The 26,171-nt window shown below is 47.2% G+C and overlaps 2 protein-coding genes across 4 annotated transcripts; one reads left to right on the top strand and one right to left on the bottom strand.

Moving 5' to 3' along the window:
• Window positions 1-1,843: 1,843 nt before the first annotated feature.
• slc38a2 (solute carrier family 38 member 2) lies at window positions 1,844-11,259 on the top strand. Its single transcript, XM_078100988.1, has 16 exons — window positions 1,844-2,202; window positions 3,358-3,477; window positions 3,605-3,686; window positions 3,774-3,889; window positions 4,910-4,983; window positions 5,081-5,173; window positions 5,494-5,569; window positions 6,565-6,647; window positions 6,867-6,925; window positions 7,399-7,563; window positions 7,652-7,731; window positions 7,835-7,935; window positions 8,693-8,817; window positions 8,900-9,044; window positions 9,138-9,235; window positions 9,465-11,259. Exons 2-16 carry the CDS (start codon window positions 3,359-3,361, stop codon window positions 9,579-9,581), a joined length of 1,533 nt encoding a protein of 510 aa, XP_077957114.1. The 5' UTR covers window positions 1,844-2,202; window position 3,358; the 3' UTR covers window positions 9,582-11,259.
• A 1,374-nt stretch (window positions 11,260-12,633) lies between these two features.
• Window positions 12,634-24,092, bottom strand: scaf11 (SR-related CTD-associated factor 11). 3 transcript variants are annotated; one of them, XM_040174058.2, is made up of 15 exons: window positions 23,892-24,092; window positions 22,412-22,456; window positions 22,081-22,199; window positions 21,626-21,703; window positions 20,696-20,775; window positions 20,468-20,547; window positions 20,335-20,372; window positions 20,178-20,251; window positions 19,118-19,243; window positions 18,477-18,562; window positions 15,889-18,213; window positions 15,311-15,633; window positions 14,240-14,410; window positions 14,007-14,126; window positions 12,634-13,749 (listed from the first exon to the last, which is right to left on the bottom strand). In XM_040174058.2, exons 2-15 carry the CDS (start codon window positions 22,428-22,430, stop codon window positions 13,654-13,656), a joined length of 3,735 nt encoding a protein of 1,244 aa, XP_040029992.2. In that variant the 5' UTR covers window positions 22,431-22,456; window positions 23,892-24,092; the 3' UTR covers window positions 12,634-13,653. The 3 variants fall into 3 exon arrangements, with proteins under 3 accessions (XP_040029992.2, XP_077957112.1, XP_077957111.1); XM_078100986.1 differs by having other exon boundaries at window positions 14,007-14,117; XM_078100985.1 differs by having other exon boundaries at window positions 20,468-20,544; window positions 23,892-24,084.
• Between the last annotated feature and the right edge of the window lie 2,079 nt (window positions 24,093-26,171).

Below are 26,171 nucleotides of genomic sequence, written 5' to 3'. Positions count from 1 at the left end.
GGCGCGAGCCTACAGTGGGAGCCTTGTGTCTTAAACTTCTCAGAATGGGCTCCATGTACGTGTGAGGCACCGCGTGGCGAAGTCTGCGCTACGTGTAGCTGCAGCATTTGAAGCAGTAAGTATTCGTCCAAAAGAAGCCGCTGAGCTATAGTAGTGGAAGTTGTGAAAGCCCGGAAGCTGTTTGCTGACCTGTGTGACTCAGCCCTCTGTCTGTCTCCAGGCGAAGGGAGCATGACCAGGGGTCATGCTCCCTTCGCCTGTGGATGTGCGTAACAGGGGACTGATGTTGCAACCAAGTCCCCTACTGCACCCTCCCCCCCCCCCCCCCCCCCCCCCCCCCTCCAGGTCCTGATCCGTCTTAGATCTGCTGCGTCGAGCTAAAGCCCCAAACAAAGGCTTGCACACAGAGGGAGAACCCCGCGAAAAATAGACTCATGTGCGACCGAGGGCTGAGGAATGCACATTGTATGTGTTTGTCTGTGTGCGACAGTGAGACTAAGAGGAACAGTGAGCGAGAGAATCAACAGAAGTGCCTTAATTTCTCTACGCCCGGCGGTTGGACTGCTGAGTGTGTTTGAACTTGTACAGCTATTTTACTGAGGACCAATGTCGGACCTCCAGAGAGAGGACATTTTTTTTAGTTGGGTCCTCACTTTGGAAGCTTTTAGGGTCCAGACTTGGTTTTAAGTTTCAGGTTAGAAGTAAGTTTAGTTCAAGGTTATGCATTTATCTGTGTTGTGCATGAAACATGAGCTTAAAAACATGTACCGCTTCTTTTTTTCCGTCATGTAGAAAACAAAATTGCATGATCAAACTGAATGGAATAACCTTTATCGAAACCAAAAGTTTGTTTTATTTTATTTATATTTAGGGGACTGAGAACGTACTTACTAACTTGTGTGCCTGCGTGCACAACTTACGTATTGCAATTGGTGCATGACATGATTCTGCGAAAAACAATAGGAAGCAGCCTTTCTGGTTTTAATTATGTTCTCCGCAAAGAAATATTAAAACACGGAAACAGCTTTCTGCAATCACACAACTAGAGTTACTGTGTGTGAAAATGGAGGAGTACATGCAGCAGTACAACCGTAGAACATTGTAGTATTCACGTTGGTTGCGTCAGAGAGACGAGTCACCTTTATCAGACCTGTGGGATCAAAGGTCACCCTGCGGATTAATACACGCTAAAGTTCTCAGTCATCGCAGCATTAATAATAAACTGGAAACCAGAGATGCAGAAGATTTTACACACACCTGACTGTGGACGACAGCCAGCGGTGTGAGCGGGGATCAGGACGCCCGCTGTCACATGACAGCGTTTGCGCGTAATCTCCTGAGGGGTGGGGAGGTCCGCTTTGAAGCTCCACTCCCAGCCTGATTGGGAGCGACACACATCCAGGACCCCTCAAGTCCACTTTGACCTTCAGAAGGTCCACAGAGGTGGTTCCCAGAACACAAATTCCTTGTTAAATAATTAATGAAATAGAAATAAACGCTGCTCGGTTAAAAGGGAATAGAAATGAAGGAGGAGCACTCGAGGGGAAGTATTCACATGAATTATCCATGAATCGTCATATGCTGACATTTGATGCTTCTATCATGATCACAGATGTATTATTGGAACATTTAATGATACTATTGTAGTATTCATATGGCATAAAAAAAAGACAAAAACGACTGTGCAAATGTATTCTTGGATCGCTTTAGGTTTTTCCAGTTGCTCTGTTTGTATACAAAAGCACGTCACTGCTTAGTGTAAAAGAGTCTCCAGCCCCTTTTCCATCTGGGCCACACCCACAGACCCCCCCCCCCCCCCCCCCTCCCCCCGCCCCGCTCTCCCCGTAGGTCTCGGCTGATGCAACGCTCCTCCCGTATAAAAGGGTGAGTCTCCATCCCTCCTCAAGCAGAACCGCTTATTGTCTCCGAGCTTGTCGCGTCTCTGGGAATCTTTACGTGTAATTAGACGTTTAACCGAAATCACTCGTCCTCGTTCGGTTCACTCTGAGTGTATTTTATTGTTCCTCCACTTCAGCGGTTTTCAGCCGGCCTTTTTTAATCGGATCCCGTCTGTAACACACAGGCCTCCCCATTCATTTAGTGAGTCACACTCATCTGAGTCCACCGAAAGGAACACGTCGTCTCTCAGGAGTTTCATTTTCCTGAACGGATTTTACAGGCATCCTGTCACATCGTCCCCAGGTAAGAACACCGGCTGCTCCTCACAAAGCGGCCGTGCCGCTAAATCACCGGAGGCGCATTGTTAGTCTGGAATAGTATTACGCGTTCGCCACTTTTGGGTTTGCTCTGTAACGTAAATGACCACCTCGTTGTTGTTCTGTGTAATAAAGTATCCGGATGAGAGTCGGTATTTCGTTCTTCTTTCTTTAAAGAAGAGCTGGCGCGCTGTCTGGCTCCTCTTTTGGGCGGATTAGATTTCCTGCCATACCTGCTGATTTGGTCTCTAAAGAGACAGAAATGTCCTTTCTTGGAGACGTACTTGTACGTTCTTAGCGGGGACCTGGTCCAAATAAACGAATAAACAACGCAGACAGTGATGCTGCGCACTGCTGCTTTCGTGTCTTTAGTCTTGAGTTGAGTGTTGGAAAGAGGAACAACGTAAACATGCATTGTGTGTGTGTGTGTGTGTGTGTGTGTGTGTGTGTGTGTGTGTGTGTGTGTGTGTGTGTGTGTGTCTGTGTGTGTGTGTGTGTGTATCTGTAAAGGCGACATTCACCAACCCGACACCAGCCTCTGCGCAAAATGGAGAGCCGTGCCCTCACAAGAGGACAGCACGTGTCATTGTTTCCCATCAGAGCCGGCCATGGGCATAATGCCATTAAATACATCTGGGGGGGGGTTGCGCCTTTTGCGCCCGGTTTGGATCTACATGTGCGCACTATTCAGTTAAGAGACGAAATGTGAAGGTTTATTGAGAATGTCACATTTCTAACATCAACATGCTTTATGAATTATGAATGACTGTGAAGAGTGTGAGGCCGAAGAAGCCGAGACCCTGTTTTCATTCCATCTCTCGAAACATTTTTGGGGGGAAACGTGTGCAAAGTCAGCGGCGCGTACTGCGGTTTTCTGTTGTTGTCAATGTGTGTGAGGTGATGTTGGGTGGATTCTGATGCTCGTCTGGTATTTTTCCACTGCCGGTGCGTCACCCCCCCCTCCCCCTTCCTCCTCCCGCCCGCGCGGCTCCCCCCCTCCCCCCCCCTCCTCCTTCTAGTGGTCACATGACCGGATTGTAGCGCGCCTGCTCTACAGTGTGGAGGCACACAGCTAGACACCAAAAACAAAAGCTACAATGGTTAAATAAACCTAAATAAAACGTTTCCCTTCTGTGCTCAGCATGAAACAGTCCTCCTCCAGAACTGAGATGAGTCGCCTCAACATCTCCCCCGAAGATGACAGCAGCAGCGTCAACAGCACCGAGTACACGGACTGTCCCCAGAAGGTCCCTCTGGGCGGGTGAGACGGCCTTCAAAATGTGTCCCAAACATGCCCAGAATATGAGCCAAACTCAAAACTTTAGTTTGCACACACACTGCTGGTACGAATGTCTCTAACCGTCCTCTCCTTTTATTCTCCTTTCAAGCCAATATTCTGACACAGAAGCAGAGAGTCAAAACTTCCTTCCTGAACACAACCTGGGCAAGAAGAAGTATGACACTGAATACGTAAGTGCGCCCCTGTTCCTCCGACACGTTGACCTTCCTCCATCATCCTCCTTTTCTAACCGCCAACCTTAAATGTCCCCCCCACAGCACCAGGGCAACGCGTCCTTTGGCATGTCCGTCTTCAACCTGGGCAACGCCATCATGGGCAGCGGCATCCTGGCTCTGTCCTACGCCATGGCCAACACTGGCATCGCCCTTTTTGTGTACGTTTTTAAGACACATATCTAAAGCTTGAAGGGGGGGGGGTGGATACTAGAGGGGAACAGCAAAGCGGACAGAGGTAGATGTCCATGTGACTACACAACGCTGTTCAAACTGAAGGAAGAAGGAAGAAGCACCACTTTTAGTTTCAGGAAATGGATCCAGGTGTTGTTTTGTCTGTTGCGTCGAGGTCGAGGCTCATGATGTCCTGATCCTCTGAAAGCTTTCTTTGCCGCTGGCGTTGTGTCTTTATGTTTGTGTGTTCCCTGTGCGGCTTCAGCAGCAGATTAGACCGAGGCCGAAGGTTTAGGAATGCTCTCTGTCCAGTTGGCTGTAGAGAAATGCGCGTGGCTTATGCAGCTTACGGGAGGAATTTCCAGCCCGTTTCTACATTAGTTGATATCTTGATTCCTTCATTTCCTCAACCACTCTTATTGGTCTGCGTTTCTTTGGAGTGACCATCAGTTATGATGCTGTTTCTCCTGAAGTCACGATTGTGAGGAATACTGTCTCAAGAGGCCCAGCTGTATTCCTACCTGCAGCACCTTGCTGCATTGACCCCCCCCAAGTTTAACGGTCAGGGACCCAGTGGGTTATTAGAGTACTTTGGAATTCACCAACAGCCAGTTTACTAACACGGGGAGCGGCAGGGCAAGCGGCTTAGCCAAACTAATCCCGCTGCCTTTGGGCCCGAGTTATGTAAACGCAGAGCTAACACGGGGATCCGGGCGCGGTCGGCTGTCCGTAAGTAGCTGACCAATCAGGGCCCTGCATCTGTTTCGTCGCTCACAGACAGCTCGTCTGTTCGTTCTGCCTGCTGCTCTTCTCAGTCCGCGATGACAGTTCAAGTTAAGTAACCTTTTGCAGAACAAACCCACTTAAAATGTCCTCCAACGCATGTGTATTGTTGAGCTGCAGCGTGTGCAGAGATAACATGGGGCCTTCGTGATGCTAGAGGCAGGCAAACGGCCCAGAGATTAATTGATTAATTCATTCTAAAGATCCCTCCCGTCTGCTTGCAGGATACTCCTCGTGTCTGTCGCCATCTTCTCATTGTATTCTGTCCACTTGCTGCTGAAGACGGCCAACGAAGGAGGTGAGACCCGCAGATGTCCAAACTCCTCCCGTGGCTTCTTAAAGGTCCTCTGCGAGTGCTAAATCGGTCTCGCTTTGTGTATTCCTCCTCTTCTAAGGGGCGCTGGTGTACGAGCAGCTGGGTTACAAAGCCTTCGGGATGCCGGGGAAGCTCGCCGCTTCATGCTCCATCACCATGCAGAACATCGGAGGTGAGAGACGGTGGTGCTTTAGCAGCAGAGACAGCTTTCTTTTTTTTAGAAGTGTAACTATAATTGAACAACTCGGCTGAATTTGTCCACCTGGTGTTTATTCCACCAGTTACCACAATGTCCCACATTAGCTAGACGGCCAGCACGGGGGGGGGGGGGGGGGGGGAAACAGCAAGTTTAGCCCAGTGAAAACATGTCAGTCAACAAGCATCTATTGGAGCGGCTCAGCCCGCAGCCAAATATTAGATATCACTATTTTTGTAGTGGATGCTTTGGCTCATTTTACAGGGAAATATACTGACTGCCATTTGTCTTTACAGCCATGTCGAGTTACCTGTACATCGTCAAATACGAGCTGCCCATCGTCATCCAATCCTTTGTGGGAGCCAGCAATGTGTGAGTGACAAGATGTTCTATTCGCTTCCGAATCCGATAACTTGATAACCTGCAGGTGTAGAAAAGAATAAAGAAGGCTTTATTGTACCCAATTATAAGGAAATAGGAAATAAGTCATTGGGGTGAAAAAAAAAGTTTTTCGCAGGTTGGTAAAAAGAAAAAATTCTATATATTGAAATGCAAGAAAAAAGTATTGTGTTTCTCTCAAATAGGGTTGTATAGTGGGTCGGCTGGTTGGCCGGGTGGGGGAGTGGATTCAGGTAGTGATTCAGATTTCACCATCAGCCCGGGTTTTAGATGAAAGAAAGAAAAAAAACATCTCTAAACAGAAGGATTTTGAAGTGATGCGTAAAAGAGAGAAGGGAGACCCGGCTGGAGACCCGGCGGAGGCACTTGAGGTGAAGTGGCACAGAGCAAAATGGCTGCCGGTTGTTCTCGGAAGGCTGAGTGTCAGAGGAAGGGAGGGGGGGGAGGAAGGGGGGGAGGGGGGTCTGGGCGCTTTACAGTGTTCGGTCTATGCGAGCCACGGACACTTCAAAGAGCCCTTTTAGAAGCGGCGTCCTCGGTGCCGGAGCGCGGCGTGAGCTCACTGCGACCTCGCTTACTCTTTTTAAAATGTGCGTGGCGTTTGGCTCCTCGCCGCCGCTTTGTTGAATCTATTTCTGGGGAGTTCTCGCCGGTTTGCGTCAGCTGACATGCAGACGCTGGAGGAGGTTTGATCACAGCCGAAGATGTAAGAAACGATTTTGACAATTCAGTGGCAACGATTCGGTTCACGGGGTGACTTCAGCTCGAAGAGCGAAGTGCCAACGTTAAAATTAGATGAGGATGCATGAAAATGAATTTAGATCATCTCAAATGCATCATATGAATTACAGAGTAGAGCTTGTAAATGTTGCAAAACAAAAATGTCGTATGCGTATCGCACAAATGGGTACACGAAGGACTTGAACCGCACGACTGACTCGCTCTTGTTCCGCTCTGCTGTGCTTCAGAGAATGGTACACTAACGGGGACTACCTCGTGCTGCTGGTGACACTTTTCATCATCCTGCCGCTGTCGCTGCTCCGGAACCTGGGTAAGCAGTGTGTGTGTGTGTGTGTGTGTGTGTGTGTGTGTGTGTGTGTGTGTGTGTGTGTGTGTGTGTGTGTGTGTGTGTGTGTGTGTTGGTGTGTGTGTGTTGGTGTGTTGGTGTGTTGGTGTGTTGGTGTGTTGGTGTGTTGGTGTGTGGTGTGTGGTGTGTGTGTGTGTGTGTGTCGCTCTGTCGCTCATGTTGTGTCGGCCTGCTCTCCCTCAGGTTACCTCGGTTACACTAGTGGTCTGTCTCTGCTCTGCATGGTCTTCTTTCTGATTGTGGTGAGTAAAACCAAACTGTTTCCTCATTCCACACACACACACACACACACACACTAGAGCATGGATCAGGCCGACTTTTTCTGTCCGAACCCGACCCGACCCCGACGGAGTCAATGCCTCAACTGTTCATAATAATGACACATTCACCAACGTGTTTTTTTTTAATAAATTGCCTGCCTTTATTAAACTCGGGCATCAACAGATAAATATACTCGCTCAAACAAACAAGCGCTGTTAAACGCACGAGCACGTTGAAAATTATAAACAATGCAAAAGCGGAGAAATGGAATACACACGACACCAAAGTGTGTACATTTTAAATATGGAATGTTCAATGGCTTATCGCGCTGATGTGTCCGAGCCCGACTATATTTTCTAAATATTTATCCGAACCCGGCCGAATACGAATAGACAAATCAGGATATCTCCTGCAAACACTGATTCAACCTTAAATCGATCGCCATGTCCTCCAGGTGATCATCAAGAAGTTCCAGCTTCCGTGCCCGCTCGACGACGACGGCGCTGTGAACAAAACCATAAGCAAAGTGCTGAACGCCACCGTGTCCCACCTGAACACCAGCGCCGTGGACTACAGCGAGGACTCTTGCACGCCGAAATACTTTGTCTTCAACTCTCAGGTAAAACCTCTATGAGGTGAAGAAATGTGTGGCGAAAGGAAAAAATCAAATTGAATATCTGTTCATGTGAACTTGTTTTTCATCCCAGACTGTCTACGCCGTTCCCATCCTGACCTTCGCCTTTGTGTGCCACCCCGCCATCCTGCCCATGTACGAGGAGCTCAAAGAGTGAGTGCGCACTCCTTTCATTTCCTCAAACGCACAACGGCGGCTTCTTTCGTCTGACGTTTGAGTAAAAACTAAACTGAGCTCCCCTTTCCCTCCCCAACAGCCGGTCTCGCCAAAAGATGCAGGGCGTTGCTAATGTGTCCTTCCTGGCCATGTTCATCATGTACCTGCTGGCTGCCCTCTTTGGATATCTGACCTTCAACGGTGAGTTGCTTTGAATGTGATTTCATGTGTGTAGAAATACTAACGGATAGAAGAGTCTTGGCATGTAGCAAATCCTTTAATTAAGGCATAAATGAATACTAGAATTTTTTAAGAGAAGCTAAACTGTGGCATTATAAACATGGTAAACCGCTTCAGGCGCCTGTTGAACCTGCTACCTAATGTCAGAGCATCACGCCTTTAAAGTTATAGGACGAATCTCCTCCTCCTGTTACGCAAGTGCGTGACAACTATTGACCTGGAACAGGTGTTCCTGTCCGTGGTGGCAGGAAGATCTGGTTATACCAGAGCTTAGTAATGAGAAGATGCTTCATCACCCGCCCTGACATGGCAAAGAACTGCGGTGGGGGTGGTGCACAGGTGGAGTTTAGGGCAGGTTGAGAAATGGCGGGCACGCTCATCCTAACCGGTTGGTCGGGTTTCGCCAGAGATAGGACACGGAAACAAAGACTGTGGAGGAAAAGTCCCGAACCGAACAAATGTCTGACCAAGTACAGAGAACTTAATCTGAGCAGGTTTGGTGTCTTCTGATATTTTTTGCGACAAACAACAAAAAATATGAACTTTAACGCTCTAATGGAGCCTTTTCTTGCCAAACTGTGTCGATTACCATCGGCAGCCATCGCAGCACGTGTTTGTGGCTTGGCACAGCTGCTAGCATTTCAAAAAAAATGTTATAACCATTAAGTGTTTGCGTGTGCTTGAGGTCTAAAGAACCCTTTGCTGTCCCTCCACACAGTGCACGTGGAGCCCGAGCTGCTGCACACCTACTCCAAGGTTTACGAGTCCGACGTGCTCCTGCTGATCGTCCGGCTGGCCGTGCTGACCGCCGTCACCCTCACCGTCCCCGTGGTGCTGTTCCCGGTAAGTGGCAAAGAGGTCTCGCCGATCTTGTCTTTCCTCGGGTGGATGTAGGCTGACCTCTGCTCCGTCTCTGTCCGCGTAGATCCGCACCTCGGTCAACCACCTGCTGTGCGCCTCCAAGGATTTCAGCTGGATCCGCCACACCATCATCACTGTAGTCCTGTTGGGCTTCACCAACGCCTTGGTCATCTTCGTCCCCACCATCAGGGACATCTTTGGGTTCATCGGTGCGTGTCTGCATTGACGTCTGTGATAATGGCACTAAAAGCTTTTTGAAATAGAAAACGGTGACTAAAAGGACAAATTTCCGTCCCTCTCAGGCGCCTCCGCCGCTGCCATGCTCATCTTCATCCTGCCCTCGGCTTTCTACATCAAACTGGTCAAGAAGGAGTCCATGAAGTCTGTCCAAAAGATCGGGGTAAGGAGCCCGTTCTTACACCTTTGTATTTGTCCCTTAGCTTAGCATAGCATAGCATAGCATAGCATAAAGACCGAAAAGCTTTGGAAACAGCCAGCTCGGTAACCTGTACACCTCTGTGAATGTTTTCTATTTCTCTACTAAGCTAAGATTACCGTATTATATTGAACACAGAATGAATTGTTGCATCCAACACGTTGGCTAAATGTGAAACGGTTTCCTTCACCAGGCCACCGCCTTCCTGCTGTTGGGCTTCTTTGTGATGATCGGCAGCATGACCCTCATCGTCCTGGACTGGATCCACAACGCCTCAGCCAGCCCGGTCGCGCACGCCGACGGACACTAAGGGCGCCGCTATGAGCGCGCGACCAACGGAGATCAAACCCGTCGTTAAAGAAAATCAAAACACAAGAACTCACTTGATGCTCTGCTTTGACTTGCTGAGCGACAAACCATGCCATTCCAAGAGAATGTATCGAACTTTGTACAGTACGCTGTTATAGGCCACAAAGATGGTGTTTCACTTGTTTTACTTCTCTTTTTATTGTAGGTTTTTTTCATTGTTGCTTTCGCTCCTATTTTTGTTTTGTAGTTATGGTACAGCTGAAAACAAATATTTGAAGATGCCTCAAAGCAGAGACGGCGTTCGTAGAGTTCAAAATGCAGCTGACACTCAGGTACGGCGTGTGGGCGTGGCTGTGACCTCGGAGCTCGGCAACAGCCAATCCGGTCGTGAACCTCACGAGTTCACGACCTCAAGATTGGCGAGGCAACTTGAAAGTTCAACGTCCTCAAGGGCGATTCAGTTCCTTCCAGTAGTTGTGTTTTTACTTTTTTTTCTGTTTTTTTTTTTCTTTCTCTTTGCCAAAAATGTATTTGTTTAGCATCGTTGTAAATTGAAAAGCACTTACTGTTCAGCACATGTCAATGCGAGGCCCATTACTCTGCCTTTTGAGTATTCGTACCACGGCTCTGTGACCTTGCTTAGTGTCAGCGCTCCATGCAAACCCCGATACGAGTGCACAGAGTCTGCCTTTTCCAACCCGACACTGGGAGCTGTAGAGTTTCTCATTAGAGGACTCTCACTAAACTGTATTTAAAAAAAAAAAAACTGCTGAGGATCTTGTTGGCTTGTTGGCTTCAGTGACGAAACTACTGCTTCGAGACCTGGAGGCCACTCGACCGCCAGGGAAACTTTATTTTTTTTGTCTTTACGGGAGACTACCTTGAATTTGACCACATACAGTGGTTGTAACATACCTGTTAAACTTGCGAGAAAAAAGAAAGAAGAAAAAAGTAATAGGTCGGATCTCCTCTTACACACCGACCAGCAGACAGTCAAACTATTTGGAGTGTTTTTGTGTAGTGTTCTGCTTTTGAAATGTTTCACAAAGGAGAACTTGGTGAGCCGACGCAGACTCGTCACCTGACAGTGCACTGTGCTTCCAACACTAACTCAACACATCACCAAACTGTTATTGTCCAACATCTATTTATGGAAGACCATGAAATCAATGTAATTTAATCTATTTTACTATATTTATAAAATATCGTATGTATATATAAATGTATATATATATATATCTCTTGAGTTTAACTGTACATATGCTTTGTTTTGTTTGAATTTTTTTTTTTTTTACAATAATGCATTGGAGCTGTAAAACAAACGCTAAATAATCCCCAAGCTGGTGAATTTGTGATATTGAATTGGCTCCAAAGCTCTGGGGCTTCCGCCGTTCATCTCGGATAAGACCGACTGAATTATCCTATTGTGTTGATTCTGTGAAAACTGTTACGTGTAGAAGTCACTAATTCAGCAGAAGCAGTCTTATTCCCGTCGGGGCCCTTGAACAAGAAATGTCAGCAAAATGTTCTTGATGCACATCTTGGTTGGAGAGTACGTCAGCCACCTCTTGACCTCAGGAGCAAAGAGGGCTGTGCCCACCAGTGTTAGTCTTGTTTCAATGAAACATTATGTACATCATGTGAATAATGTCCAATTAAAATAGAAACTGATAAACTAATAACATTTTGTTCTTTGTACACTCATCTTGGTCTGAGAAGAGTTTGCGAATGTGTGTTATGACAAGGAGCTGCAACAGAGTGTTCTTCAGTTGTTTGGTCAGATTGTTGTCCCAAGAGAGGCAACTAGGGGCCTTAATGTATAACACAACACAAAATGACTTACAAAAACCATTAGTATTATTGTTAAAGGAAAAGGATTATTAGTTTATTTTTATCGAACTAATCCTGAATACAGTAAAAAACCACCCATTGATCCTGACAGCCGGGGTACACCCAAGATGGGTCACAGGTCAATCGAAGGGCCGACATGGAGACACGGTCGATCGCACACCTACAGGCAATTAAAGTCACCAATTAACTTAATCCCCAGAGCATGGCTTTGGAGTGTGGGAGGAAGCCGCGGCGCCCGCAGAGAACATGCAGACTCCACGCAGGAAGGAGTCGAACACGGGACCTTCTTGCCGTCAGGCGACAGTGCTTAACATCACACCACCGGGGACTTTTAAGACCTATCAATTTAAATATTAGACATCAGTTAAATATACTAACATTTTTAATGATCAGAAATCATTTTAACTTCTACACAAGACTTGTCGTAGTGCAGCGTCTCTGTTTTTTTTGCTTTCATGAAGTTGAATTCCGCCTGAACACTGCCTTCATTCTTGTAAAAATGCTTTGCTCACACTGTATTAACCTTCCATATAGTTAAAATCTGGTAGTTGACTAAAGACACTGTTCAAAATGTTTATGAAAAGAAGTCAACCGTGCCCTTTTCTCCTTCGACACAACACTGACGCCTTCAGGCCATCAGGCGACACTACGCAACCGGAGATTAAATATTCATAAAACTCCGACACAAAACATACTAAATTAGTATACTTTAACATGACATATGCCCGAAAGCATACATGACAGACATGACAGCTTACATACAGCTTATTACATTCAACGCTGTAGTCTCGTTACTGAACATGGAAACAGTTGACAAACGTCTTATATTGTTAATTTAGGTTTTGTACATCGCAGCTACGATCCGTTAATTTGACTCAATTTTGGACTCACAGCTTTGAGAAAAAGCACAAGCGTTTCTAATTGCATGAATGGCGTTTGAGTGTCCCATAAATCACAGACATGAAGAAGGGGGAAACCCTAAACCAGCAGCTTAATAGGATGCAGAACTGATCAGTAGGATTATTTATATCTGTGCTTTCCCTTCTGTGACAAGCCAAATGGGGTTTGGAGAAAAGCTTTTCATTCAATGTTCGCTGAATAAAGAACTTAACACTTGAAACTCCTTCGGTCAGAAACAAATCCAAATGAATAACATTTTTCTCGCAACTGTTGATGTGTAAATAAGCAGCAGTAGGCATCAAGTCTGCCATAACAGCTGGTTTATTTTTTACATGTCTGTATACAACTGTTATTTTATATACTTTTGACAGTGCTGCCACATACTGCCCATCCAATCTGTTGACAGGTTTCACTTTCACAGAATAAGTAAGGTGGATCCCTCGTGTTTAAACAGATAAACAAATCACATTACATGGTTTGATTTGGTGGAGCAGAAACATCACAGGAAAGACTAAATTCAGCCCCTGAGCAGCAGGAAACACTTAAAATCGAGGCGTGCTTCCATCCCTTAGCGAGCCCTCCAACAAACACACAGCAGATCAGGCAGCAGCTCTTTTATTTCACTACTCTCTGGATACTTTGAACAGATCGTGTTCACCCATTAACATGTAATACACATTCAGGCCAAAGGAGGGGTTCAGTTTCCCCCCCCCCCCCCCCCACCGGGTCCTTTGCCCAATATTACAAACTCACTTCTGATGGTCTCCTCAGCCAATCAGGAACCGGATTACAATATCACTCATCAGATTCCAGCCCTTTATTGAACCACAGAGATTAATAAAGGCAATGCACTTGTTGTTTTAAAGAGGCCTTATGTAATCTTTTAAAAAAAGAACATTGACAATATTCAATTAATAAGCTATGCGATCAGGATGCATTCATCGTACCAGCCGGCACCCTGGAAAAGGCTCCACCCTACACGAGCTGATGTAGTCCGCTGAGCGTTGCATCTTCAGCATAAACCGCTTCCCTCCTCCGTCATACGCCCCCCCCCACCCCCCCGCGCTCTTTACAGTAGTTCCCCAAGAAACATGATCTATGCAAAATAAAGGGCTCTTGCATTACAATTTCTGATTGGGTAATTATTTTTCTAACAAAATATGAAAATCTATAGAAAAAAATCTTCATCATTCAATAAAAGGTAGAGATATCAAAAAAGGAAATGTTGGCTCTCCGTTGTCAGTTTGGAGGCTAAATTCCAGCCAGAGGAAATTGCACTTGAGCAGCTGAATGGGTCCGTGAGGGCGTCGCCACGCGGGGCTTCATTTCTTGCGGGCGTGCTTGTATTTGTCCACATAGGCCTTCACCAGGTTGGCCACCTTACTGGAGTTCACCTCACCACTCTTGCTGTGACACACCTGGGGAAATAAACGGTCGAGGACCAACACGCGGTCAGATTCAGGGGAAGGCCCCTTTCGTCTCAAGTCTTTCCAAAAGACCGAGAACACAATTCAATGCCGCGTTGATCAACGGCTCTTTAAATGAAAGCGGTTTACTACTAGCACATCCACTGTAGAGCGTATCCCTGGTTTTGTGTTAGCTGCGCTTTCCTGCTCTTGATTCATTTACAACGACATTTTAGAACTTGCACTCACATTTAAACGCTGTGTCTTACCTTTTCAACCGCTTTACGGACAATCTCCTTGTACTCCTCCTTTGTGATTTCCTTCTTTTGGTAATATGGTTTGATGGCTGTCTTCACTTCATTGACCGCTCTCTCCTGGATCTGATGTTTCTAAAACAGAGAGTGGAAATCAAGAACGCGGGAAAGGAAACGGGACACTGAGGCACAAAGGAGCGGTCTGGAAAGGCGGTTTGTGGCGTGTCGGCCCGGTGGCAACAGGTCACCTTTTCCTTTTTGGAGCCGTCAGCTTGAGCCTTATGATAGCCGGGCTGAGTTGTAGAGGATGGTAGAACCTGGCTGGCAGCTGACTGGCCGTAGGTCGCAGCGGCAAAACAAGCTTTGCTCGGGGTGGGAAGAAGACCAGGTTTCCCATAACCCACCATTGTGTTCGCCATCTAGGCCAAACCAGAGACGACAGGACATGTACAACTATTTCAAATGTGTTCACTTTTTCCCCTGCCATTATAACAACCCCCTCATTATAACATTCCCCCACGCACGGTATTGCCTCGTTGTGAGCGCGCATATGTTCACGCCGCATGTGGCGTTCGCACCAGCCGACAGACTGCTACTAGGGAACCAAAAACCGCTGCCATATCCCAGATCAGTTCCTAAATAGTATTGAACTACTTATTTTACACAACTCTGATGACTCGCTCCTGGCAGATAGCGATAGCCTCCTGCTTGTATCGCCACAGTAGCTAGTTAGTCATCTACTGGGAGCTTTTGTGCTGCGCAGCAGTTGCGACTCGATGGAAACAGGCGCACACACAAGTTGTAAAGCGAGGGTGTAGCGGCATTCCTTCGGTGTTGGTCATTAAGCCGGATTAAGCTGCAGACACAGGGACTGCAATTCCTCACGTCGCCAATGACAGTTCGTTGGATTCTTTTTGTTTCGTCTTTACATAACGCAAAAAGGCCTAAACAAATATATGCAAACAATAAATTGTGTCACATGGTAGAAAAACAAAATGCTCTCGTGCCTCATGCAGCTCTTCTGTGTTGTACCTGCTGCAGTCATGGCGTCAATAAATCACAAAATTGTCATTTTGCACTGGTATCGTTTATAAGTATCGGTTTAGCACCGGTACCAGAAAAACCCCAAACGATACCCATCCCTAACTACAACAACACCCCCCATCCCCACACCTCCGTGGGCCAAACCGCTTGCTCAACTACTACCCCCCCTGAATGTGTAAACCTGGGGGAAACACCGTTGTTGGTACTTTCAAAAATGTTTTATTTTAAATGCAGATTGATATACAGAGCCTTCAAATCCCATCCACTGTGAGTACCTGTGTCGCGTAGCCATCGGGCTGAGCCGCTGCCATCTGGCCTCCGTGGTGCATGGGTGGGGGCGGCGGGGGAGGGGGCGGGAGCCCCTGAGCGCCGACGGCAGGGACCTGAAGCAGCGGCACGGCGGGGTGGAGGTGCACGGGGACCTGAGGAGGCATAGCGTACGGCGCCGCGGGCTGAAGGCTGACCGGCAGGGCTCCTCGCGGGCCCTGCAGCGGGTACTGGTGCTGGACAACGTTCAGGTGAGGGGGGGCCGCATTCATCACAGGCACCGGAGCGTTGCCCGGTACTGTCTGGGCGGGAGGCTCGCTTTTAGTGGGATCTGGAGAACAAGAAAGACTCATCATCTATGAAGGGAAGGAAGCTAGAAAAGCCATATTACATATTTGACTTTTATACTAAATGCTGTATATTTATCAATGCATAGATATGCAAATGCAATGCAGCACAGAATGCATTTTTATTCTCCTTTCCTCGAGCAGTAGCACCGTGTTCCTGCAGTTCTGATGAATTACTGCACACTGGCTGTTTTCCATTTATCTGGGTCAATACTGATGAGGACATTTTTTCTTTTTACCTGCTGCTGCCGGCTGCTCCTCGTCCTGTCGGCTCCAGCCTCCTGGTCCTCCTCTCTCCCTCTTGGAGTAATAATCCTGAACGTCCGCGGGCAGCGTCCTCCTGACGGCCCAGCTGGACGCCGAGGACCAGCCTGACCGGTCCAGCATATTGTCTCCGGAGTCGGACTCCTTTCTCCGGCCACCACCGCGGTTTTCGTTGAAGCGGCTGTACGCGTCGCTCCCTGAATTGTTCCCTGTACCTGAGAAGTTGGTTCTGGGTTGCCAGCGGCTGTCGGACGTCTCCTCCTGCTGGCTGTAGAAGCCTCGGCTGCCGCCTGCGCCCCCCCGCCCACGTTCCGACCCGCCGCGCCCGCGGGACTCCCCTCTGGTGCCGCCACTCGTGCGGTCCTCCCAGCGCGAGCCACCGCCGGAGCCCAGATCCCGGCTCTTGCTGTCGGCTTCACCGCGACTCTTTTCCGTGACCCAGTCCGGATTCTCCGACCAGCCCTGGCGTTCGGGGGAGCTTTCGCTAGGCGCGCCGTTTTCGAAGCGCCCAACGCCTCCTTGGTGCCTCCGTCCCTCCGCACCGGACCCGCTGCCCTGCCCGGATCTCCAGCCGCCTCTACGCTCTTTCTTCTGGGGAGACTGCTCTCTGGAGGCCGGCCGCTCCGGGCTGGGCCCTCGTCTGTGGGATCTTGTTCGCGATCTTGATCGAGACCGGGACCTGGACTTGGACCTAGAGCGACTCCTGGACCGCCGCCTCCTCCTTTCACGACTACGTTCCCTCCTTGAATAGTCCCTGGCGCCGTCCCGGTCGCGGTCCTTCTCTCTGCTGCGCGCTCGGGAGGAGCGGCTGGATGGTGGGCTGCCGTCTCGCTCTCTGGACCGCGAGCGCCTGGACGCCTCTCGCTTGGACTCCTGCTTAGGTGACCAGGTAGAGGTCGGGGAGTGGAAGCGAGAGCGCCTTGGCTTGCCGTTCTTCCTCTCTTGGCTCCTTTCCCGCTCCTGTTGCTCCCTGTCGCCGTCGTCCTTAGAACCAGCGGTTTCCCCGGACGCTGTGAGGCCCCTCGACTTGGGTTCAGAAACGGGACTGTTGGCCTGCTCGCTCATGGGCGACCCGCAGTCCATCGGGACAACTTTAGTATCATCCTTAGCTGGATTGGCATCCTTGGTTCCTTTTGCAGTGCTGTCAGCTACTGAAGGCTGGAGTTCTGATGCAAACGCCTTAACATCAGCATCCTCGGAGGCCTTTGGTTCGGAGACGGCTGAAGGATCTTCCGACTCTCCTGCAGAGGGCGACGCCGGCTGTGGAGAAGCCTCACGTGATTCAGCAGTCACTGCATTTGAAGATGCTTTGGTGTTGGCTTCTTCTGCACAAATCTTCATGTCATCCTCCTCCTCCTCGTCCTCCTGCTGCTGCTGCTCTGCCTGGTCATCACAGTGTGGAGACATCAAGGTGTCCAGCAGGGCATTGTCAGAGTGAGAGGGTGATGGTGACATCCTCTTCTCAGAGTCCTTTCCTCCAGAGGAAACGGGGCTTCCTGGCTCCTCTGGCTCCTCTGGCTCCTCTGGCTCCTCTGGCTCCTCTGGCTCCTCTGGCTCCTCTGGCTCCTCTGGCTCCTCTGGCTCCTCTGGCTCCTCTGGCTCCTCTGGCTGATCCTCCTCCTCCTTGCTCTGGTTGCCCATGGAGCATGAACCAGGGCTGTAAGGAGCAGAGTCCGAGTCGTTTCCCTCCTCCGGTTTCAGTTCACGTTTATTAGATTGTTCTGGAGCATCATCGCTGTCCTCTCCCACATCGTTGCTCAAAGGTTCAGCGTCACTGAGGTTATCGGCGGAGTTGGAGCCGCCTTGTTCATCACTGAGGACCACTTCAGCATCAGACGCCTGCTGCTTTGAGTTAAAATCCTGTTCCTGATCACTTTTGTCATCTTCCTCCCCTTCGCCCTTCTCCTCCTCCTCTATGTTGTCGCATCCATCACCCTCTTCTTCACTTGCCTCCGGGCTGCAAACAACTTGGGGAGATTTCTTTTTTCTTGCCGGGGATTTCCGCTTACCGCCGGCCTTTCGGTTCGTCACCCGTTTGCCCTTCCTCTTGGCTGGCGCTTGAGAGGCCCGGCCCGGCCCAGAGGACCGGCCGGTGGACAAGTCGGAGTCTGACGGACTGGACTGAGGCGGCGATGAGGGATCTGAGGCGGGAGCCTCCTCCTGACTTTTACTGTTGCGCCCAGATCGCCTCGACGGTGGAGGCTTAGCCTCTTTGGTCGGGGCTTTGGAGGTTGAAGCTCGACCGCCTCGCTTTTCCCCTCCTTTGGGACACGTGATGGCGCAGACAACACCTTGAAACACTGAGGGAGAGAAACCGTACGAGCACTTACACATACGTTCAGATGACATACCGTATATATTAAGAACCTGGATTGCTTCATTTTCTATGTTTTCTAAATTGTTGCTACACAAAAATATATATATTACCCATTACATACATCCAAATGTAGCGAATAATAAAGCTTGAAAGATTTTATATAAGTTAATGAAATAGTCAAACTCTGTTTGAATCTCTTCCTCACTCGTAAGTACCGACCCCACGTGACCTACAACAAACCCTCACCGAAATGAGCGGGGCCGAGCGGTGAACTGGGGGTGAAGGGAGACGGAAGCCGGCTGTGGTTCCAACCAGCGGGATGGAAGTTCTGCCTGGAAAAGGCCGACAGAAAACAACTTGGCTCACACACACCAAGCCGTGTTATATTTCTGCCAAGGATGGAGGGGGAAACACACAGCACGAGGAGACTCACACACCCTGCTGCTGTGGAAAGGGGCGCTGGGAACCAGTTTTAATTGGCGCAACATGTTGATGGTTACAAACAGCGAGCACACGGTTTTCAAAATTACAAATATTACTCCCACAGCACAGCGCTCTAGTCTTCGTCGCCCGTTTGATTTGCTTTCCTGGTCAACAGGTTGGGCTGATCGACACCAACCTGGGGTCTATTTGAAGCCTCATCAAGGGTGGCGTTACTGATATTATTTTATTTCCCTCCCCCCTTTTAGTTTTGCCTAAAAAAGACGGATGACACACTTTCCCTTTGTTCTTTATCGCTGCGCTAATGAAATGCAAAACGAGCCCATTAACAATCCTGAAAAAATATCAAACCTCTTAAACTAGACGAGGGGACACTTTTCTATGCAACAACAGCAACAGAAGGGGGAAAACAGCCTGATAGAAGTGTTGGGCTGGGATTGCCCTACCTGGAGGTGGCGCTGACAGCGATGGAAGCAGCAGGAGAAAGCCACGGGCAGTCCTGCGTTCGGGGTTTGCAGCGTTGGAACCGGGTGTCGTATGGTATGTCCTCTGCAACCCACACAGGCTCCGCACTGCAGGGGAAGGACAAGGAGAACAAGAGTTATTTATCAAGTAGTTGGATTTACTTGAAGCTGGACTGTATGAGGTCATCATCATTGTTGTTGTTGTTGTTGTTAAACCTACAGTAAACGGTTTGGAGAAACAAACGGCCCCTCTCAACTAGAGCAGTAACATCCACGTGTGCTCTCTTTAGAGCCGCCGACCAAAAGCTTTTGATTTGACCCAAAGGAACACAGGAGTTGCAGGTTGATTCTTGTTTAAATCCCTCAAGTCACACAATGACATGAATAGTGACCGAGGCAAGAAACAGGGACGTCGGTGCTGCGATGTAAACTTAATTTATTTTCATAATGGACCGGCTGCTTTGGAGAGGCGAGGTAACCGATTCAGTTCTACATTAGAAAGGGCTGTCGGGCAGAAAATGAAAGTGGGGACAATACTAATAGAAGAATTTAGTGTCCACTCAAACTACTATTCATTTGTGTCGATGTTTGTTTCTCTGTTGCCGCTGTCGGGACATTGCTTCACCGATGCTGGTTCTCCTGTCTGTTCCTCATACGAACCCACTTCAGAGGTTCAAAACGTATCAACATTAGGCTCATCTCAGGTTACAGTCCACACAAACCCTACATCCCTTCTCAACTGATGATGATGCTTTACTCGGGTTGCTTCAATTATGGCAACACAAAAAATACAATAAAACAATGGCTATGAAATGTAATTTGAAGTAATTCCACTTTTACTCCAGCAGGGGGCATCCTTAAACTGGACCGTCCACCCCGATCCCTGTTAACTAAGCTACTGTAATTATCTTTGCTTCGGAGGAAACTACTAAATCAGATCATCAATCTCAGATGTGTTTCATGCTGTTTTAAGCAGCGCATTACAGAACTCACAAAGGTTCACGGGTCCATAATAATCCGTCAGAGGGAAACCATCACTTACATGTCCTGAGTAGATGATGTCATTAATGAGACACAGGGGGACGGTGACCAAGTGCAGCATTCTGTTCCTCTCACCTGGAGAAAAACACTGGTGAGACTAAACACTGAAGAACTTCACTCACAATACATCTATGATGAAAAGGGAACTAAAAAAACACCTTTTTTCTGCTCAGGGAGGAGGGGTCGTCCTCGTTACCTGGAGAAAGAAAAGACATTTACAGATTGTTGAGCCTCATTCACAAATAGCAAGGAGGTCACGTGATTTCTGGAGGGAGACGGGGGTCAACATACATTTCCTCACGAGGCCTTTTGTTTGGGCGTCTGCCGTCCTCTCCACCTTTTGCCGTCTTTGTCTTCTTGCAGGTTTACTTCTGAAGCAAAAACAACAACCATCTAAATTGTTCATATGGATTTAATAATCAACCAACTGCAGCAACTAATCCGTTAGACCTAAATAACAGTTGATTCAGTAAATCTCGTAAAGTCATTTCTCTAACGAACAAAAAGGTTCATACTCACTTGAGACAGACTTTTTGTTTGGGGTTTCTACAGCAGCAACTGTCAGTTTCAGTCGGAGTCGCTTGTTTCCTCACAGGAACCTTGAATGACCGAAGACACTTTATTCACACAGGAGGTCAGTCATGAACTTCTGGGTTCTGAAAGCCAACGCGCCTTTACTCACTTAACAACAAACGCCCAGATTTGAGAGAATGACCAGCATCTCCGACAATTAACCAGCGGGTGCAGGACCGGTGTGGGTTGTGCATGTCGAGACTCGGAATGGGTATCGTTTTTTTTTTTTTTTACGATACCTCCGCTAAACTGATACCTTTAAAACGATATCGGTGCTAAACAATTGTTTCATTTTAGATTCATGCTCATTGTGCAGGAACTAAAAGTATGTAACATGTATTAAAAAGCGGTAAGCTAAATAGTTATCTGCTGCGAGGGCGGTGTCATCCAGAGTAGTGTTAATAAAGTTTTTCAATCGGCTCAGATCCCGAAAGGAAGCACCATAATCGGCGTTGCTTTTACGGCGTGGTAGATACCGGTCATATAGGAACCGGTACCAATACGCCACCGGTACTCGGTACCCAACCCTAGTTGAGACTGAAGGAGTGGGCTGGGTAACACCCTCTTATGTACAGTCCATTCATCTGCAGCAGGCAATGCTGCTTCAGCTCGGGCTCACATAGCAACAGTAGCTCCCAACACCAAAACAGAAAGGCCCAGTGTGCAGCTAACAGGTGAACCCACTGCCCGTACTTTCTGAGAACCACGAGTGTATTGCTTAACATAGCTAACAGCAAAATCACGTTTGTTTCCCCCTCTACAGCGCAGGTAATATCAGACCAACTTAAAATCAAAGTGTCTTTGTTTACGACGTCGGACTATGAAAATAAACAGCAGCGCAGTCATCTGAATGACAAAGCCTTGTTATCCTCTGACCTGCACACAGCTGAGATTCCCGTCCCATCTGTAAACATTAGTGAAGGGTCTTCTGTCCACCGGGCAGGAAGGAGCCATCTGCAAAGTGAATAAAAAACATCTTAGAATATATTTGTTTAAATTCAACCATTTCGCTGGTTGCAATTTACAGGCATTTCCATTCTGAAAGAAATTATATTCTGCAATTGTTTCACATGAAAGAGTTCAAATTGATTCATGTTTTTTGGTGTGAGGCCAATATCGGTAATAGGCTAAAAAAGGTCTACATAACATTGAACATACCAGTTTGGTTGTTCAGTCTGTAGAAATTCTGTATTTTAAAACATGTAAGGCACCCAGTTGGAGTCCTAACAAACAGTTTCTTTCACACCCACCTAGATCACGTTCTGGAATTAAAACGGGTTTAGCAATTCTCTACGGCTTATGTCGCTATTTTAAAAAGCACTGAGCTTTACCTCGGCCCACGTGAGGAGGCATCGGAGGCAGAAGACGTGGCAGCAGCTGTCCGGCATGGCTAGCTCGCCTCCCGCCAGGATGCCAAGGCAGATAGGACACCTCTCAGCCTCCTCAGCATCTGCCCCCCCCACACACACACACACAGATTTAAATGATTCATAACTTGCATCTTATGTTTTCTACTCAGCGTGAACAGAAAAAAGAAGCTTGAGGATGAAGCTTTTTCAATGTGAGGACGCGTGGTTATACTTTGACAATCGGGTCATGTAATTCATGCATACATTGCACAGCACATCATCGCAAACATCATTGTGCCGAGTCAAGTCTCACCACTTCCAGCTCCCGTCATGTCCGCCCAGGCTGTCCTGATCACCACTGCAACATAGAGAGAACAGGTGGAGAACTAATTACACACATGTTATGCTCTCTGTATGCCCGCGAGGAAATGATTAATAATCATTGTAACAGCTGCATTAAAAAAAAGGAAAAATACAGCACATGATCCATTCATATAAGTGATTCAAAAGTGTTAAGATCGGTTGGAAATGTTCAGACGAGGTGAAGAAGTGATGCAAACGCTTTCGTGACGGAGTTACAAATCAAATATACTACGCAGAAAACAAGGGGCAGAAAGATGGTGGAGCAGAGCTGGAGGAAGCAGCAGACAGTGGAAGGATGGTGTGGATTGTTCTTTTAACACATTCTTGGAAGAGGGTGATAAAACAGCTGATTTTGAACCGAGCTGACAAGAGGCATCCAACCTGTTTTCACTGTATTTAGCGCTTGATTAATTGGCCAATACATATCACCTTTTTTCTGGTCAAAACTATCATTATAATAGAACTTTAAGAGCGTTAAATTGTTTTCGACCTGATAATGTGACACCCTCACTCGTAGATAACCGTGGCTACTGAGAAGGTTTGTGATCCGTGTGCTTGTTCAAATTACAATTTCCAGTTGTGTTCCGCAACCAGAATTCCCTCTGATCGATATAACCGCGATCCGGCAGACTACTGGACTTCTCCTGAGAGCCTTTACAACGAGCAGGAGCTCTGAACACACGCTTTTAAAAAAGCAGTGTGACATCTGATCCGGAACACGTCGTGGATTTCCTTTGGCCACCTCGATCTGAGCACTTATCCAAAGTGAAACCGTTTCAACAGACATAATGTTACACCAGAGCCTCGGTAAACGTTTCATTTACAAAACCCAAGAAATAAACCAACGTTACGTCAACAAGCAATTACCCACCAGCCTTTTACTCAAACCGTTATTTCAACTTATTGATCAAACACCGTCTGATAACTTATGCTAACTCTTTCAGCCAAGAGTTAGCCGGCCGTCACATTTCCAATTACGCCGATTTGCATTGGATTTGGCGTAATATCTAATCATGGAGTGAATAGACAGTCGCGAAAGCGTGTAACAGTTTTGTGCCTGCAGGGCCTGGCTCCCACGGACACTAAATTAGCACGAAGTTGATCAACCAGTGCCAACACGACGATGACAACATGATTGTTGATGGTTAGCCAGAAGGCTAGTGCTAGCTAAAAACACAGCCACCCAACGGCTAGTTGGTTGTTGCTAGCACGAAAGCAAACATGGCTAAATAGTTTGTAATATAAGCCACTATAATCACACTGAAGGTCATAAGTTGGCTAGCTAGTTAGCAGCAAGCGAATGTAGCCGACGGCTATCTAACGTTAGCCGCTTTGAACAACAGCACCTGCTTACGTCGCTTACCGCTTGCTAGCAGCTGGCGTTAGCATCAGTTAGCGCTAGTTAGCTAGGGGCCAGTGTCGTTACTCACCTTTAAGTGCTGCTGCTGCAGCTGCTTTGCACCAAGTAAACTGTTTTTAGCGTCCAAGCTAGTGCTGTGAAATGCTGGCGACTCGCACTATCCGGGGAATACGGGTGGACGGGACGAAGCGTCGCTTTCAGAAAGTCTCAGCCACATGTCTCGCGTTCTGATTGCGGTTCGGTACAGCTGGCGCCCCCTACCGGAACCCCCGATCGGTGCAGAGCAGATGTTTGCTCCTGGAAAGGTTTGCGGTGCTTCAGAAATGCAGCAACAGGTGACTGAGTAGTCAAGACGTGTTTAAAGTTTATCTTTGTGTATGTCGTGTGGACATGTTGACTTGCTTTGTTTGCTGTTCCCTAAATCCCCGGATCGAGTGAGCAAATAAGTGGCTGATGAGGTCAATCATCACCATGAATGGTGAGTGATGGTAAGAATGGTTTTAGGATTAATAGATAAATTAGAATTAGTGGCATTTCCTTTCACAGAAAACATTCCAGCTTGAGGGGAAAAGCAAGTTTAGATATTAAAATGAATAATGGCTGGATTCCATTCAGCCGTTTCGATTTCAGTATCCTGCACTTGTGCAAGAGACATGAAAAGAAGAAACACTGAATTCACATCATTCTACACACTAGATTGTAATACAGTGTATTTCAATAAATTCATTTGCAATGTTAATAAATAAACAACCATCAAACCATCGATGAACTTAAGATGCCTGGTTCTGATTCTCGTGGTTTGGGGGCTCATCACCATGTTTGTTCATCAATCAACTAAGTTGGCATCTACATTTCTTTTAGCTAACGTAAGCCAACAACTCACGTTTGGAGACACTGTTACCCACCGAGATACACAGCAATATATTTAACAAATACCACAGGCTTCTTTTGTGTGTTTTTTTATTTTGAACGGTTTGATGAGTTTTCATTAGTTTAATGCACACTCACTGTGACCATCAGCAGGAGTCTGCCATGTATCTGAATCAAGGCAGCAGTGAAACACGGTGGAAACACCGGTCGGGAGAGGTTACACGAGGCCATAGGTTACCGTTTTTAATTTACCTTAAAAAAGGTTACTTAAAAGAATTGAGGCTATTCCTTAAAAGGCTTTGTGTGTCCCTGTATGAGATATTTGATAGTTGAAATGTAGAAAGGAAATTCTAAAGTTGATGGTTGTTGATAAAAATGATGGTTTTAGTTCCACGTCCTCACCAGTTATTGTGCATCCTGGCTCACTGTCACACTGCCGTCACTTATAGATCACTAAATCCATGGTGGTTGGAGGCAGCAGTGAAAACAAACCCCATCAGAGATCACGCAATATTCCCATCATCTTTTCACTGAATGCACAAACAGCAATAGCCGCTGATGAATGATGAATTTCCTACAGGTTCTTTGGTAATGTAAGACGTACAGTATGTTTAGGGAGCTGTGGTAACTGGAGCGCTGAGTAAAATCATTAATAATTCAATTATGCCGAGAGGAAGGAGCCAAAGCAAAGCGTCCAGTGGTGGAGCTGATTGAAGGGAGACGCGTGCCAGCAAATGGAGCTTGTTCGGTTCAATAATAAAAGGCCCAACTAGCAACCACGGACAATGAGTGCTGGAGGTCCTGTGCCTTTTTCGACAGAAAGCCCCATCAGATGAACTTCAGTCAGGCTGTTGATTTTCTGAACACAGACATTTTTTATTGTATTTTCAATGTCTGTTAATGTTCACCACCTTGAGAAACAAAGGCTGGATGTTTCATGAATCCATTTCAGCAGTTCATGCTTTCAGATAATTATTTAGTTTATCCAGTTACTTCTAGCCAGCTTCTACAGCCGTCCATTATTCAGTTACTTATTTTTCCTAAAAGCTTAAAGTAACGTGTAAACACAATGTACATACAGAATTTTAGCGAAATGTTCAACTCTTGTTACTTTCATCAGTTTAAACATTTATGTTAAATATTTTTGCTATTTATCCTTTCCGGTAACAATTGAAACCCTTTATCCATTACTTGTAGCTAAAACTACTTCACCTGTGTATTCGTTACTTTTCAACAACTATCATTTGTTAGCAGTTGGTCAGACGTCAGGCTCTCGTGCACTACCGGTATCCAAAGCTACTTTAACTACTTCACCATTGCCATTTACCCCCTGCGCCATTACCTTTCTACCGCACAACGTCGACGTACCCCTCTGATTTTACCTCATTGAGTTTCTCCACATGTCAGCAATCGATTTCGACTCCTGAATGATGGACAGGAAAGCGGGAGGAATTGTTGGGGGAGGCGTGCGGATAAAGAA

The sequence above is a fragment of the Gasterosteus aculeatus genome, chromosome 4 (assembly GCF_964276395.1).
Source record: "Gasterosteus aculeatus chromosome 4, fGasAcu3.hap1.1, whole genome shotgun sequence".
Lineage (NCBI taxonomy): Eukaryota > Metazoa > Chordata > Actinopteri > Perciformes > Gasterosteidae > Gasterosteus > Gasterosteus aculeatus.
This window is presented reverse-complemented; position numbering and strand designations above follow the sequence as displayed.